Below are 16,843 nucleotides of genomic sequence, written 5' to 3' on the forward strand. Positions count from 1 at the left end.
GTTTCTACCACACCTAGAAATTTATTAAAATGGAAATTTGATTTGGATTTAAAACAATAGGTAAATGTAATGGCACAAACTTTTTTGGAAAATATAAAAAAGTCGACTTGCACAATTTATAACTTAATATTAGGCTTAAAGTCATTAACATTACTAAATCAAAAAAAAACTTATCTACGAGAATTCAATCCGGAAGAATAAATGTTGTGGCAGAACGAAGAACACATTAAATTGGTAAAAATAAACGTTTTGGGTTATTTTATGTTGCAATCATAAACATCTCAAAACTTGACATTTATCAAAACAAAAATGTACAAAGGGTAATTTCAGAAAACTGCAGAAAAAACGAAATACTAAAACATTGAATGAGCTTCTGCATCTCCGGCATATTCACACATTTCGTCAAAGCGAACTCGAAGAGCAACGTCTCTGTCGTCAAGAAGCTGGACATAAGCTTCGCACTTTGATTTATCCTTTTCCATCACTTTAGCAAGCTTGCCATCATGCGGAAGACGGCCTTTAGAGACTATGATGACATAGGCATCAGAATTTGACCTATTCGAAAAAAGCTTTTGCTCACTCTTAATAATAACATAAATTTTTTATATAATTTCATTTGTTAATTCTTCAGATCAGTGATTTTCAAAAAATTGTAATGCGGAAGTCATACAGATGAAAACTTGCATATTATTATTTTTCATTAAATGTGTAATACAATAATTTAATAAGCTAGTGCTCCCAGCCGCCCACTTATGCGTTACAGGTACAGTAATATAGTCTCGTATAGTGGTTTATTGCAGCTTAAGCTATCTATTTTATATCTCCATGGCTTAGACTAGGGATTGTTAAAGTAGAATACCAAGGTATTCTAGAATAATAAGTTTCAAATCTAGAATAACGAATCCAGAATAGCGAATCCCAATATATTTTCAAATCTGCCATATGTTTAACATTCTTAACAACTGTCATTTGAAGCATTTCTGTAAACTGTAATATGTCAACTGTCCAGGTTGTTGCCAAAACTTATATTTATGCCAATAGTGAGTACAATGCAACACTACACACAGAACTCTTTAGCAATTCAGTCCTGTTTTTTAAAACATTGTTGGGTCTTAGTGCTTCTTTTTTGACTAACATGATCTATTATGCAGTCAAATAATGTACTGCAAAGAATATAAAGTTATTATTGACATAACGAATACTTGACAATTACGCTGTGCATAACTGCATAACCTCTCTGAATATTGGCCTAAAGTTGACCTTAATTAACCCTATAACGCATTTTGTGAACGGCCAGCACGTTTTACAATGTAATGTTACTTTTGCAACTTAACGCATTTAGGGAAATTGCGAACTCCGCACCTGACATTACACGTTAGTCGCTCGCCCAATAACGCTTGATTGACACTTAATTATTAGACGCACGTTATGGTGCGACGCGTTAATTGGTCGCCCGAAAAAACTCTGACACTGCACTACCAGGTTGCATTTAAAGCAAGCACTATAAATTGGTCGCCGCAGCGACAGGCCAACTTACCACACGCGTTGGCACAATTAGGCGCAACAATCGGCGGTAAAACATTAAATTATATCGGTTCCAATTACCCGAAATAAACGGCGGAATTTGATTCGATATTCTACTTTGAACATCCCTAGCTTAGACACACGGTTTTAATACGCAAACCCTTTCATTGTTATTTCACAATTAAAACTAAAGGTTGCATACTTACTGTGCTTGTTTCGTGCAAATTTTCCGTAATTAAAAAGTGCGGATGGAAATTTTAAAGGTTGAAAAGCACTGGTTCAGATTATTTTTTAAAGCCACAATACTATTAATTGCTAAAAATTTAGAAAAATAACTTTTTAAACTACTTAATAGTGTTTTATTTGACAATTGGTAAAAACACAAGGTATAAATGATCTGCTTTAAAGCTTTTAAAAAATATCTTCAGGCTTAAGCAAAACATACCTAGGAACCACAGTCTCTAGCATGTCTTCTTTTATGTCGTCAAGTAGCCGCCCCTGTTCGGTCCTGCATGTGCAATGGCCAGATGCATCAAGAACGTCGTCAACAATTAGTTTTTCACGGTAGTACTTGCCCTTCTTGTATTTCTCGCTAACCATTCGCACCCTGAGATTAGGACACAACCAAGTCCGGTACTTCTGCTTTTTGGGTTGAGATTTTTCACTGGGTTCTGACAGTCTTTTTTTGGTCTTTTTCTCAGGTGTTCGACGATTAACAGAGCCAGGACCACTTTTATGTTTCAACTCAGATTCAATTTCTCTTGAATGTTTATGTTTTTTGCTCTTATGCTTGTGGCTGTTTTCAGGATCCACTGTTCGTGGGATGCTGTCTTCCTTTCCATTTTGATATTTATTACTATCAGTTGATTTTTCCTTGTAAGCACTACTAAGACGACTTAGATCCTTGCCATAGGTTTTGTACTCCTTCTGGTCCACAGCCTTCAAAGCAAACTGACCCACCGTTGCAGACTTACCATCCAATGCAAACTTTATGATGCACTGAGAGTTGTCAGGGTCAATTCCTTCAACAATCCCATATTTTCTCTTGTGCGACCCTGATAGTACCAAAACAAAAGCTCCCTTTTTAACTTCAAGTGCATCTTTGTTGTTTTTTGATTCCTGCTTTAGTTTATCCTTGGATTTCGGGGCACTTGCCCCCAATCCAAGTCCTTTGGGTCGGACAGAAGTCTCCATAATTTTGGTATTCTGCTTAAAAGTTCGTCCTATACCCACTTCTGAGGTCCATCCCATGCCTCTTATCATGGCCATGCCAAAAGCAGCAATGGGAATCTGGTCATAGTCAGCTAAAGAGGCCTATGAAATAAGAAATTATTTAGTTTAAATATACATCTAAATCACAATCTTATCAGCAACTTTTACCACCATTGAACCAAATTTACAATGTACATATAATTTTATGGGGGGGAATTGAGTATCCAACAAAATGAAATACATAATATTAAAAAGAAAAGTTCTAGTGATTTTAACAATAAGATAATAAAAGTTTCTCATAACGACTTGTTTGTCAATTGAGTGCACTGACCTCTTCGGCTCGCAAGGCTACATCAAGTCTGTCGTCTGTTTCAAACCCATCTGGAACTTTGTTTTTTAGAAGCAGAGGTACAGCCATATTTGCAAACTATACAATATTACAAATTATGTAAGTTTCAACTCAATAGAAAAGAAAAAGTATATTAATTTTACTTTTAGAATTTTTAAATTCTTGGAGAAAGCTTAAATTGTTGAACTTTTTTCTTTCGAGCGATTTAAGAAAATTATACAGCCACACACTCATTATTACATAATATACCAATTTTTAACAATTATAACTTCTCCTTAATCACAATACAGGTCATATTATTTAACCACCATTCAAATATCATATGTCTAGTCTGCAGCCAGACATGCTTGTATTAACATGTCATTATTTTTTTGTATTAAAATGTTGCTTTTTTCAGACACAAAAACTTTTTAAGCATATAATATATACTTAATAATCTCTTGAGGCATACTGGGTGACAGGTAACTGAGTTTAAAACCCACTTTTGGTATAATTTATAAAACAATTTTGGTAAATTTTGTCAATAAAAACTTGCATTTTCGCCATCTTCATTCACTTGACCTCCAGTTTCAAGAAATTGCTTCGACTCCTCCAAGAGTTCTTTGGCTGCCTCCATTTGCAACTTATCACCTTCTTGTTTCTCTGAACTGTGTGGGACTCCTCTCCATCTTAATGAAATTAAGAAAATTTAAGTTTTTTAAACATTGGTTGCTGAGAGGGGATTTAGTCACATCAGTTTGAAAAAAAGGTCGCACATTAGGTAACATTAAGATAAAAAAAAAACGATTTTAGCTAACTTGTCTAACTTTTGTTTTTAGCAACAAAAATGTAATTTTTCATTCTAAGTGAGCTGTCAATATTTCCAATCACACAAAGGATCTTTATTATTATTATAAAATAAAAAAAATATTTAACAAAATCTGTTTTTGTTTTTTACCTTGATAAAGGATTAAAAAAAACAATACCGGGAAAAACAGAAGTGTACATGAGGACCATTTATAATAAAATTGATGAGATCATGTTTGACCTTAATTGAAGAAGTATACCAAAATAGTCCATTAAGCCACAACAACACACAATTTGTAGCAACACCTGCATTGTAAATTTTCTCATCAACTAATTTTTCTCTGGTTAATTAAAACTGTACCTTTCCGAAATTATAACTGGTCAGTAGCACTTTGGTATTTCTAGTCCCAAGCAGAATTAAATTACCTCAACAATATGAGTTTTAGGATTGGGGCCAATCTGTTATTGGACACATCTTAAATACTCAATATGGTTTAGGTTTGTGGGGACACTTGGTATATTTTCTAAAAATATTTTTCTACTAAGGAAAATCATAGAAGGTTAACATCTCGAGGTAACTAATTTATTAATGTTAGAGCCAGTTTTAAACAATTAACATGAAAAGAATAATCTTAAAAGCTTTAATTTAATGTAATTTGCTTATTTGAACATAATAATATCTTCATGTGGTATTGAATCGGATTGCGATAAATTTTGTTTAAAATATCGAGAAGCGCTATCAGAATAAAATGTTTTTTGTACACTCTGTTATCTGTGATCAATGTGTGACATCTCCCTCCAATCCCCTCTGTCTAAATTAAGGTTAGCATTTTGAAGCAAATAGACCATATTCAGATTTTTTTCTTTCTTTTAAATTCGACTTAAATTGCACATTCTAATGTAACAACAAGTTTGTTAGCTTATTTGCTTTAAAGCATCGAAGCATGACACCATATTGCATGTATTCGAGATCCCATTTTTAACCCGGCCTGCCACAACAAAAGTTTCTCATACAACCAGCAGTTAAAAATAATTGCCCACCCCTGTTAAAGACTACTACAAGTTTGGTTATTTTGCCTCAGGAAGTATAAGCCTGTTAATTGTTTACCAAGTAGTGTTTTTTTAGCTCATGGTCGACAAACAATCCTCAATATATTTCAACCTAAAGTTTAAAAGATAAAGTTATAGACCAAAAAAAATACATGGGCTAATAAAAAACATTGTTTTTTTACCCCATTCCTGTAGAACCATTGGGGTAAAAAAACAATAATATGTCTGAAAGCATAAAACAGCAAGCAAAGTAAGGTATTTTTGGTATATATATTAGATCAATGTTATGACACAACACAGAATAAAGGCCATTGCCATAAACTTGGTTGTATAAAAATTACACAAACATTTCTGCTCTTGCAAGACTTTTTAATATATGAATTTAACAACTGTTGTTTAAACCAGAATAACATTACTCAGAGAAAAAAATGAAGATGGTTGATGGCTCATTGGTTAGGCTAATAATGTATTTTTTATCATAAAAATAAATTAATAAAAAAGAATTAGTTTAGGTGTGAGGGCATCCTTTTTTTGTACCCCCATTTTAGCAAATTTTTTTTTTACTTTAAGTGACTATACACAGGATGGTAACAAGTAAAATATTGGATCCTTGAATTCAAATCCAAATTGGATCCTCTGACCAAAATCTAATTCAAAGATGAAACAAAATTTAGCAAGAAGCGCAAAAAATCATCTTATTCATTTGTATTTGAGGTGAGATAGGTATTACTGTTTATCATTAAATGGCCTTTTTGCAAGGACATCATAGATTTGGGCAAACAGTAAATAATTAACTAGCTGAATACACACAGCAACAGCGTTAAATCATAGAAAAGGTAGCAATATTACAAGACGCATTTCAGCTTCTATTTAGCCACGAATCACAGGTTTTACACACAGATGTTACATGTTAGCCAGTTTAGACCACCAACTGAAAGCTGATACCCAGGCTATATCATAAAAATCCTGCATACTTTTGGGACCAGTTTCAGAAGACTTTGCATAATGTGAAAAAACGTTAGTAACAACATACAACTGCCTACATTTGTGTTTTCTCAAACATGTGCACAGCCAATAAAAACTGGGAATTTTGTATTAAACTGTAAAACAAATTATTGTTGTCCAATGTTAACTAAAAAAGTATATATTTAGGAAAGGATTAAAAAAATACAACAAATTTATTAAAAAAAAAATAAATAAAAATTGTACAAACCTATTTTTTTGAATTAGGGGAATTATTAATTCTTTTTTTTCCTCTTTTTTGTTAAGTAATTCGGCATCAACTTGTGTGAGAAAGTCTTTGTGGACATGGTCATCATCATTATCTTTCAAAACCTTTTTCTCATCCACTTTAGTTTCGATTTTCTTTTTAAAACCAAAAGAAACCTGAACCTTGCCTTCGTCCATTATAAAAATATTGACAAAGGTGCAGTAAAGTTTATAGTAACTACTGAAGAAAGGTTTGCAAATAAGGGAAAAAATAGTTTAAATCTCCCCTCTGATAGTTTTGTACTCTGCGATTTGTTCTGGATAAATCTTTGTCAGTTGGCTCATAAGCTCTTGACGAAACTTGCCGTAAACGTCAATTTTTCCTTTCACTGCTTCATTTTTCATCAGCGACTTCTCGATACAATCTTTTGTGTAGAGCTGAGGATTCTTGCCACTGTCAATGTACTCGAAAACCTCAAGTGGGATGTGCACATCAGCCAAGGATGACTTGCAGTTTTCAATATCCTTTAAACCAGTCACAATAGAGTTAAGCTTTTGGTTTAAAACTGCTTGGCCTTGAGGTTGAAAGTCTGAAACGATCACTCCCAGCTGGCGAACGTTTTCAACTAGCTGCTCAAGATTATCCTGCAACACTTCAAATTTGTCTGACATTTTAGGAAAACATCATCTAAGTGCAAAACAAGTTAGATCTAAAAAAGAAAAATTAAAAATAAAAAAAATTCAAATAACAGTATTGAACAAGTTAGTATTAGTATAAATAAAAATATGATTTTTAATTTATAAACTATAATATTAAAACAGTTTGGGATCAATTTTATTTAAAACAGAATGTGGTTTTCATTAGGCAGCATGATGAGTTCCAGTAAAAATATAAAAGTAGAATAAAAGTTTAAGGCAAAATATCAAATCATAGAATACCCCATAAATCATTGTCAACTAAAGAAAAAAGTAAATTTACACCAACTTGCAGTATTTGAGGGAGAAGGGGTCTATTCATTTTTTTAAGCTTTGTTGCGCTTACCATCTAATTTTTCTGAAGATTTATAAAGCTTCCAGACCTAACTGTAAAGTATTCCGTTTTTGAACTGTAAAGTATTCTGTTGTCTGTGAACTTGTTAAACCTTTTAGGCTATTACAATATCAATATCTATGTTAAATTATAAAACAACACAGGTCCACCAAGAAAGCAATAATAAAAATAACAACAAAAAACCTAATTTCATATAATTGTGTAATAAGTAAACTGTATTCTAACGGTACAAGTCCAATATATTTTCGTCAATATTCGCTTGTACTCTAGTTCCTGAGTTAGTTGTTTGACACTTTAATTTAGATGGTTGTGGGCCAACTTCAGAGGAAACCTGATTGTCAGCTTTACGTTTTAATGTTAGCTTATGACACCCAGGATTTTGGTGCACACATTTACAAAAAATTAAATGACTCTGGACAGCTGCACAATCTGGCAAAGATTTTATGACTGATTTCTGCTTTGAAGTAGTAGAATAAAATGTTGGCTTCTTTTTAATATGAGAAGCATCTAAGTTTCGTTTTTCCAAATCGTCTTCCATCTTTTGAATATAGGAATCAATCAAGGGAATAGCCCATCCTTCACCAAGGTTTGCTGAGAACTTGCGCTGCCAGTCCTTTCGATGATAAAGAACACTGTGTGGACATATTGCAAATGTAGAACAATTTTTTAACTGTTTGGTTAAGGTTTTTTTGAAACTGTCATTGTCATTTAACACAACAACTTTCAGTGCTACCAAGTTTTCTAAATGTGGAAATATTTCTGAAGTGATTTCCTTATTTCCATCAAGTCTTATAACCTCAAGTTTTTCAAGACCAAGGTGCCGTCTCCTATGAGATTGTGTCAAAAGAGCAATTCCATTTAGCGACAAATAATTATTGTTTAGATAAAGTTTTCTTAAATGGGAAAACCCACCTATTAAGGACAAGCAGTCATGCGCATCACCAATCCTGCAATGGGACAAGTCTATGTTTTCTAAGTATTGATAAGGAGTAAGATAATCAACGTGCATTGACAGAAAAAGCCATTTTTCAGAGAGGTTTAAAGTTTTCAGAATCTCTTCTTTATATGTGTTTAAAAATATTTCAAGAATAGAGCACCAGTTGCCACTTTGGTCTGGAAGAAAATACCCAATATCAACACAGGCTTCAAATAACTCTTTTCCAACTATATCTGGAAAGCCATCAAGTGAATCAACCAAGTGAAAGTTTGAAACAACAAAATCCAAGCATATTTTTCGTAGAGGCTTGAGAGTATTGTGGTAAACAAGTTTTTCAGGAAGTTTTGTAAGAAATTGATTTAAAGCAGATTTTTTCTTTTTTAAGTTTGCTTGGTAGTTATCAATACTGTTTCGAGATCCTGTGTGCTTGTATACTTGATATTTTTGCTTTCTCACATTGCTGTAATATATGCGGGTGTTGTTATCTGTTAGAGGCTCCATATATCCTAAAAGATTGGTTAATTTTGACCTGTACAAATTAGTTTTACATCAAAGTCATAAAATCAAAGATACTAACAGTAGTATATTAGGGAAAATAAATATAAGTAGATATTTGCCTGTGAAGTTCAGCAGTGCATACAACAATTAGTGATCATTAGGGCCCGCAAAAGTCAATAAAGTTTTTTTTTTTTATTTTTTATTTATTTTATTTTTTTATTTTTTAAGGACCTCGTCTGTCCACGAATCAAAGAATAAAGTTGTTTTCAGCACCTAGGGGACTGTTTCTAAGAAATTTATAGGTCAAAACAAAAATTATGGCTTTTGACAACGTTTTTGTGTTTTTTGAGAGTAATTTTTGTAAAAATCGTCGTGGAAGCATTGTAAATCAGGAACTGCGACACAATTAAACCATATCAACCCATAAAAGCAGGAAATATGTCACAATGCCCACTTGGATCAGCAGTAACTATTATTGCAAATTGTCCATTTTCCTATTTATTGTTACGTATTTAAATAATTCTTATAAAACACTTCATCTTGACAAACGTGGTCTTTTCGAAGATCCACAGTTTGGGTTTTAGGAATAGCCTACTGATATTCTGTAATACAAAAATGCTCTAAGCAATCTAAATCTATCGCCAAAAAACTCGACACACTTTTTATAATCCATATAAAACACCTTGGCTTTGCGACAAAATATTACGTTCGGGTCTGAAATCGACAAAATATTATGTTTGGGTACTGGCATCAATTCAAGGAAGAACTGTGGCCTCTACAAACAAGCAATTTCGTTAGGTTAAAATAAAGTTAAAATTTGATAAAAATAAAGTTAAAAAAATTTTTTTTAGGTTAAAATAAAAATGGCCCTAGTGATCATACATTGATTTTGGTTGGCGTTTAAGATAGTGCTAATATTAAATGTAATTTTTGAATTTTCGCTTTTTGTGTATAAAATTTGTTCAGCTATGCAAATTTAAGTGAGCATACGATTAAAAAACACTTTAGCCATGCTTACAACGATTATAAATAGTGGGTGTATAGTTATGGGTAAGAAGGCGCTGGCTATTAATACGAGAGCTGACGGCTGCCTATGATCTCTCACACCTTTTGCACACCTGCACACCTCAAACCACCCGATCCGTCAGAAATCAGTGCATATCTAAGCAAAAAGGTCTATGACAATCAGCGCATCCTAAGGCAGAAAAGTCTAGACTTTTAGACCTTGAGGTCTTGGACAATGCACTAATTTGCATTAACAAATGTGCATAAGAAGATTAAGTTTAGCAATACTTGACCCAACCAAACCCAAACGCTAACCAGCGCCCTAACCCAAATAATGTGCGATAATTTAATAATTATAACGCTTCAGGCCCCAATACCTCAATTTGTGACGTAATAATCTTAAATACAATGGACGAGAAACCATCCGAGTTTGGGCTTTTTTCCCCAGCATTTAAAGAATTATTAAAATAACGCACATTATTTGGGTTAGGATTCGGGTTAGCGTTAGGGTTTAGGTGGGTCAAGTGTTATTAATCCTATCTCATACTTTTTGTTATCTTTTCTGAACTTTTAATGAATATTTTTAATTTATCTACGCCGGGAGTTTACCTAAAGGTCCAAATCAGTGCATTGCCAGGACCTCAAGGTCTAAAAGTCTAGACTTTTCTGCCATTGGATGCCCTGATTGTCGTAGACCTTTTTGCTTAGAAATGCACTGATTTCTAACGGATCGGGTGCCTCAAACAATGGTTCTGCACACTCAAAATCTCAGTGTAAAATGCAGTGAATTGCAGTTTGGGGTATCCACTTAACAAAATAGTCAATTAAAAATAAAAACAGCTAACTAACCAAATGTGCATAAACTGTATTGCAAGATATCGATTCGGAAAATTGCGAAATGATACGCATGAGTAAGCAGAGGACATCAACTAGGAAAAGCATAGATTTCCGATTTAATTATTGACCCTATTATGTTTTAAAAATTATCGACAAGTTAATTTCGTTTTCATATTTAATAATATTTGCTTGGTCAAGTGTTTTCGTGAATGTACTCTAGTCTACAGAACGTCTTTTTGTATTTTGTTCTTTCATCGGCGCGCCAAGTGCAAAAACTTCAAGCATCTTGCGTCGCTAGTGAACGATCAAAGTTAAAACGTTTTATGTGTTTGTATCTGCAGTTAACATGTCCGAATCACCTCAATTAATCAAGGTGCTGTGTTCCAACTGTATCTCAGACGTTTCGCAACTCTATATAAAGTGCGCCGAATGCTCTGATATAAAGATATGCATGCAGGTATAATATAGCACCATTTTTTGTATTGTATCACTTCGTTTGGCCTTCTGTGTATTTTTTATTAATGTTATGTGATTAAAATATTCTGTTTAGTGCTATGCCTTGGGAGTCGAACCAAATGGACACTTGAGAACACATAAATATACGATTTGTGTAAGTAGAAAAAAATATTTATGTTATGGCATTTAAATGCTATCATCAAACGATTAATATTTATGGCCATAAAATAATTTGTAGGATAATGGAACTTTCTCGCTATTTGAATCTGGTTGGTCAGCTCTTGAGGAACGTCAGCTAATAGACAGCGTGGAACAGTTTGGGCTCGGAAATTGGGAAGATGTGGCGGAGCATATAGGAGGCAAGAGTGCAAAGGATGTGGAGAACCACTACATGTCAATCTACATTGACAGCTACCTGGGAAGATGTGTTGTTCCACAGGACATTCCAAACAGGATGACAGATCACACTCCCTCCATACATGGTAGGACACCAGTTTGCATTCTTTGGCAAATGCAAACCAGAGATTTTTGAAAGCAATTTTTGTGCACACTTGAATTAGCCGTTTGCACACCTAAATTCAACAAAAGGGTTGAGCTGTGCTAATTTGCGAACTTCTGTTGTGCGTAAAACCTTAATTTCACACCGGCACATCTTAAAATTTAGCGCTGTCTACCCGACATCTCGGCATGAAGTGCCATGTAATGCAAACTGGGTAGGACATAGCCGCAGGACTGTGATTCACAGTTAAAAACAAGCCGAGTATAACTCCTGACAATTTGCCGATTGTGTTTACTCCGACTTTGTAGCATGTACTTTACCCATTTACTTAACCTAAATATGGTGCATAAACAGCAATTCACTCAAAGGGGGTGTCTTATAAGTCACCCACCTGAATTTGGGACAGAAAATATTTCACCATATTATTTTGTTTCACATTTATAACTATCAGATTGCAGTCTTACCAGGTTTAAATTAGGCTCTGTACATGCATATGTCAGACTAGGTACTCATGTAGTCAAATGTCTACAGTCTTTACTTGAGTCCCATGTCATACTTCAGAAAATAAACTGACTCCGTCAAGTCCTGAAAAAGCATCCCTGGGGCCTGGACATGTCTATTGTTTTGATGTATATTGATTAATGTAAATATGTTTTCATATTTTTGACAAATATTTCAATTGACTACTATTCAGTATAAAAATCCCTTAAGCTTCAAGATTTAAAAAGTACTGGGGATTGACATTTTAAGTATTGTTAAAAGGTTTTTTCTACATGATCGTTTTTCAAAATTTATATTCTTTCATGCACACAGTTGTTTTATAAATCAGCCACTACTTATATCTTTGCCAGATTCAGTTCAACTGCCTCATGTTGAAGTCAGCAAGGAACAGCAAATGGAATTGGCATACATGCCAAATAGAGATGACTTTGAGTATGAGTTTGACAATGATGCAGAAAACCTGGTCAGTTCCATATTTGTCAACCCAGATGATGATGAACTCGATAAAGGTATTTTTGTTATTTTATGACCGAATACTTCAAGGTAAACTTGGATAGGAGACACATTAAAAACTGCAATGTTTAACAGACGCACTCAAAACAATTTGGTTTATACCATGGACTGAAAATGTATTGTTGGATTGCAATTAATATGTATGTTTTTATATCATTTTTATATATACATGGTTTAATTTTTAAAAACACTTATTTTTGATGTTTTCTTAAAAAAGGCCCAGGTTCAGGTATCGTAGTTTCCAAAGTGACTTTGCTATTATTTATTAGAGGTGACATTTTACAGTAACATATCCCTTTCTGTACATTTTTATTAGTGTTTTAAATAATGTAGGATTGAAGCTGGCCAAGGTTGAAATGTACCACCTGAAACTAATGGAGAGACAAAAAAGAAAGGGCATTGCAAGAGAATACCGCCTGGTGGAAAAGTTCTTTAACTCACAACCAGAATCGGCCTCAAAGCAAGAAAGGTGTACTGTTTACAGAATTAATCTAATTGTTTGAGTGTTAATGATGCAATTACAACAATTCTGTATTTAATATGCTGACTATTCTATGGCTGACATTAGTGGTAAATCCAACCTCACAAGGCCAGTAAAACGCCTTGAAAATGTTTTATATCGGTTGATTAACAATTTCTTGTTTTAGATTTTTTAATTTTTTTTAGACACCTCTACCACAAATTGCGATGTTGTGCACAATTCATGAAGTGCGATCAGCTCACTGGCCTTGTCCAAGGCTTGACAAAAGTCAACCAGTTAAAGCGCAAGGTGGCACGCTTGAAAAACTACAGAAAAAATGGCATCACAAAACTGAACGGCAAGTTTTTTTTAATCTTTTGTCATATTGTAAGCAGGAAATTCTGTTGTCACAAAATATTGAACACATTAGGCTATACACAAATATTACAATACATTCCACGTTGTTTGTAAATATATCCATAAAATAAATTTTAGTTCTGTAATTTCATTTGTTTTTGATCACAATGTGTTTTTTCAATCCACTAATCTGCTGATTAGGTGGAGGTGAATTTGAATCAGCCTGCTTCAAGCGGTTAAAGCTTAAGGAAAAGTCCCACAAAGTTCAACAGACAGATGTCAAAAAAGAAACGCTGAGTCTTATTGCAGGTATAACACTTGGCGAATTGTGCTATTTTAAATGTGAGTATGCTCTGAAAATTATATTAAACGTGCTCTGATCTTTTATTTTTGTGTTCGTTGTTCTTGTTTAAATCAGAGGTTGTCAAACGGTGAGACGCTGCTACGCCCTGGGTACGTGTCTTAACTTCCAAGAGCATGCACAATGATTTTGTTTCTGATCTAAACTTAATAGCAGTAATAAATAGCTTGGAAATATTTTTAATCCTTTAAAATGCATTTGAAATTAATGTTATGAAGGAGTGAAGCAATTGATGATAAATTTCTGATTCAAACAAATAATAAAAAAAATAATTGAATAACAAGTTGTTGCTGTATTTAGATGGTGACGACGTAGATTTACATGGCACCGAACTCAGTCGGTTGCCCGGCTCTGATCTCCTGGCCGCCAGCGAAAAGCTGCAATGCAAAACGATGAGCATCACGCCGGCCAAATATCTCACATCCAAAATTCTAATTATAAAGGTAAAGACGATATGCTGCGTTCGATTTAGAGCAGCGGTTCTCAACCAGTAGGAAAACATTTTAGGTGGGCCACAGACCAATTTAAAAAGCTAGGTTTTTGAAGAATTTAGTTTTATTTGTTTCACTATACATAATTTTACAGGAATAATGGTTTGGGGAGGAATTGAGAAGGAAAGCAAATTAACGTAAATTTATTGTTCAAAAGCAAGTACCTCACTAATGCACGGTTTAATCAATAATAATCTGTGCTATATGCTCCTCTATTTTTTGTCCTAAATCCTTTTTATAGTTTGTTCTTTCATAAAAAATTATTGGGCCACAGAATTTTTGTGCAATGAAAATGGGCCACGAAAGAAAAAAAGGTTGAGAACCACTGCTTTAGAGGAAGATCGCCTTAACCAATATGAGGCTAAATTCGCCTAACGAGTGATTTAGATGTGACAGTATTGCTATGGCCAAACACTTGTGCAACGTCTCATTTTTGAAGGAACAAAAAGTAAAGTAAGCGGTAATTGGTTCTGCGTTGCCTTGTCAAGTTTAAAAGTTTTTTTGTATCACCATTACTAAGCCATTTGCTCCCTATTGAAGTTCGCAGACCTTCAATTGAATCTGATTGTTATTAATGTTTGATTTTTGATACGTTTTAAGGATGCTTCGCTGAAATGCTGCGGCCTTCAGAGCAAGCCGCGTTACTCGACAATCATTGACAAGTCCCAGCGCAGACGGATACACCACTTTTTGGAAGAAAGTGGTTGGTTGCCTACTTGAAACACATCGCGATTGTTCTGCTTATTTTTATTGTTAAAACATATTACCGTAATATCGTGCAGTTTTCGCCGTTCTTTCAAGTTGAAAAGATTTATTTTGCGACCTTCTAGCGAATTAAAAACTTTGTTTACACAATGCGAGATTTGTTTGACTGTAAGTTGCCATTTAGGCCATCTTTCCAATACAGACCGTGTTGCGTATTTTGCATACTGAACGAAATACCAGGCATTGTCCACGTTTCATAGATTATGAGCCAGTTTAATTCTAACCCGGCGGTTAAGCGTGTCACACATCTTTTAAGAAACGAAAACCCGTGACATTTATCGATGGGGAATCATTAACAGACGTAAAATATTGAATTGTAGCAGCAATTGCTTGACTTGCGTGATATTTACGCTAATACGTTATTTCGGTACCAAACTGCGTGAAACGTATGAAAAATCCCCTTTGGACATAAAAAAATTGCTTACTGCCTAAACTGCTGCAATAAACGTGAAATTTAACCTTGGTTCCTCAAAAAATGGTACCTGCAAAAATTTTTCGCACGCCACACGAATCTCAATTAGGTTTCCAATATATCTTAACCCATATTAATAAACTGAGATTCTCCCAAAGGCGTCCTCTGTGTCTCATCGCACAATCGAAAATTAAACAATAAAATAGCGTTTTATGGCTTTGAGCGAATCGATAGCATCTTTGTAGCCTATATAGCTTTTGTATTGAAACTTCACATATCCCAACCAAAACTTAAAAAAAATAAACGAACTGTGTATAGTGTTTTTAACTTTAGGCCTACTTTATAACGTCATTTCAGAAAGAAAAAAACTGCCCAAAACAACAATCCTAAATCCGCGCCAGTCGGTGGCAAACTAAGCCAAATATATTGAGATATTGGGCTATAAATGCAGTTTTGCACAAACTTTTAGTGAAAAGGTTCTTAAAATTGTCCAAAGACGTTTCAAATTTATGATGGGCCCGATAAATTTTTTTAAATTAAATTCTTTATTGTGGTCTACAAAAGTCTTGTACTCTACGCTTACGAGCTTTCTGTTTTCGTTTTTTATTCGTTTGTTACCTAGTGGAGAAACGGTGGTCAAACGCTTGTAGCATCTACCCTTGAGTATCGTTCCGTTTTTTTTTTTATAATTTTTTTTAGGAAAGAAAAGTATGTTTTAAGTAGGTTCGATAGATGATTTCTGACATAACTCCTTTCAATAAATATGTTGAAACACATGCACAGTTGAATTAGCCAATTCATGCCAGTTAACGATCTAATTTTCTAGGAGTTTGTTCCTCGTTGGCAGTTCAATTGGTCGAATTACATGGTCACTTACTTGCAGAAGGACCTTTGAATCTAGTAAGGCAGCAAGGACTTGACGAACTCTCAATATTTTTTTTTAATTTAATCTGCACTATTTTAAAATAAACGCTTTCTAGTAATATATTTCATGAAATAATCGCTTTGTGCGAATTAAGCCAAAATTGAACGAGAAATGTGTAAGGTTTATATTCTTTATAATTCAACTGTTGTTTTTAAGCGCTTAACTTATATATTAAAGAGTTTATACACAACCGCTTTGCCAAGACCTGTACGCCTTGCTGCAAAGATATAAATGTGCCGGAACCTTATACTCGCCTTTCAGGTTTTAGACGACCCGCGCCACAGTTTTTTTTACATTTCATCACATTCCTTCATGGCCTTCTCAGGCAACTTTACAATGCTTGTGTTTTATCATTTAGGGTATATTAATATACGAGTGTAACAATTGGGGAGCAAAATGGCCACAGTTGCGCCTTTTTGTGTTGAGACCTATTTACAGAGAGTCATCAATACAAATTCGTCCCTTGACAATTATTAAGCCCAGTGATATTTGGCCGTAGTGTTTCTGACATTTTGTTCCTGACACCTTTAACTCAACTTTGTAGTTCTATCAGCTCAAACGACATGTATGGCTACATGAGACCAAGGTCTAAAGATGAATACCGTCTGGGTGCCGACAAATCGTTCAGTAAAATAGGGATCCAAT

At 34.2% G+C, this 16,843-nt stretch overlaps 4 protein-coding genes across 4 annotated transcripts; 1 reads left to right on the top strand and 3 right to left on the bottom strand.

The window, feature by feature from the left end:
- Window positions 1-13: 13 nt before the first annotated feature.
- LOC146139949 (G-patch domain and KOW motifs-containing protein-like) lies at window positions 14-6,328 on the bottom strand. Its single transcript, XM_083393024.1, has 5 exons — window positions 6,135-6,328; window positions 3,621-3,753; window positions 3,068-3,163; window positions 1,970-2,838; window positions 14-555 (listed from the first exon to the last, which is right to left on the bottom strand). Exons 1-5 carry the CDS (start codon window positions 6,326-6,328, stop codon window positions 354-356), a joined length of 1,494 nt encoding a protein of 497 aa, XP_083249150.1. The 3' UTR covers window positions 14-353.
- A 78-nt stretch (window positions 6,329-6,406) lies between these two features.
- LOC146139950 (mediator of RNA polymerase II transcription subunit 10-like) lies at window positions 6,407-6,834 on the bottom strand. Its single transcript, XM_083393026.1, has one exon. It carries the CDS (start codon window positions 6,800-6,802, stop codon window positions 6,407-6,409), a length of 396 nt encoding a protein of 131 aa, XP_083249152.1. The 5' UTR covers window positions 6,803-6,834.
- A 134-nt stretch (window positions 6,835-6,968) lies between these two features.
- LOC146139951 (leucine-rich repeat-containing protein 42-like) lies at window positions 6,969-8,757 on the bottom strand. Its single transcript, XM_083392247.1, has one exon. It carries the CDS (start codon window positions 8,617-8,619, stop codon window positions 7,402-7,404), a length of 1,218 nt encoding a protein of 405 aa, XP_083248373.1. The 5' UTR covers window positions 8,620-8,757; the 3' UTR covers window positions 6,969-7,401.
- A 1,868-nt stretch (window positions 8,758-10,625) lies between these two features.
- Window positions 10,626-14,943, top strand: LOC146139952 (transcriptional adapter 2-beta-like). The gene is made up of 9 exons (XM_083392082.1): window positions 10,626-10,915; window positions 11,009-11,068; window positions 11,153-11,396; window positions 12,265-12,423; window positions 12,761-12,896; window positions 13,094-13,245; window positions 13,446-13,553; window positions 13,906-14,048; window positions 14,697-14,943. The coding sequence occupies exons 1-9, from the start codon at window positions 10,805-10,807 to the stop codon at window positions 14,814-14,816; spliced, it is 1,233 nt and encodes a 410-aa protein (XP_083248208.1). The 5' UTR covers window positions 10,626-10,804; the 3' UTR covers window positions 14,817-14,943.
- The last annotated feature ends 1,900 nt before the right edge of the window (window positions 14,944-16,843 follow it).

This window comes from Ascidiella aspersa, chromosome 6, assembly GCF_963924565.1.
Source record: "Ascidiella aspersa chromosome 6, kaAscAspe10.2, whole genome shotgun sequence".
Lineage (NCBI taxonomy): Eukaryota > Metazoa > Chordata > Ascidiacea > Phlebobranchia > Ascidiidae > Ascidiella > Ascidiella aspersa.

Bases quoted from the DNA above. Each gene is read 5' to 3' on its own strand.
- LOC146139952 (XM_083392082.1), top strand. From the start codon at position 10,805: ATGTCCGAATCACCTCAATTAATCAAGGTGCTGTGTTCCAACTGTATC. The intron at 11,069-11,152 runs GTAAGTAGAAAA...AATAATTTGTAG, and splicing joins CACATAAATATACGATTTGT to GATAATGGAACTTTCTCGCT. The intron at 14,049-14,696 runs GTAAAGACGATA...ATACGTTTTAAG, and splicing joins CCAAAATTCTAATTATAAAG to GATGCTTCGCTGAAATGCTG.
- LOC146139949 (XM_083393024.1), bottom strand. From the start codon at position 6,328: ATGGACGAAGGCAAGGTTCAGGTTTCTTTTGGTTTTAAAAAGAAAATC. The intron at 3,754-6,134 runs GTTTGTACAATT...AATTTCATTAAG, and splicing joins CCCCTAATTCAAAAAAATAG to ATGGAGAGGAGTCCCACACA. The intron at 3,164-3,620 runs GCAAGTTTTTAT...AATATTGTATAG, and splicing joins TGAATGAAGATGGCGAAAAT to TTTGCAAATATGGCTGTACC.
- LOC146139951 (XM_083392247.1), bottom strand. From the start codon at position 8,619: ATGGAGCCTCTAACAGATAACAACACCCGCATATATTACAGCAATGTG.
- LOC146139950 (XM_083393026.1), bottom strand. From the start codon at position 6,802: ATGTCAGACAAATTTGAAGTGTTGCAGGATAATCTTGAGCAGCTAGTT.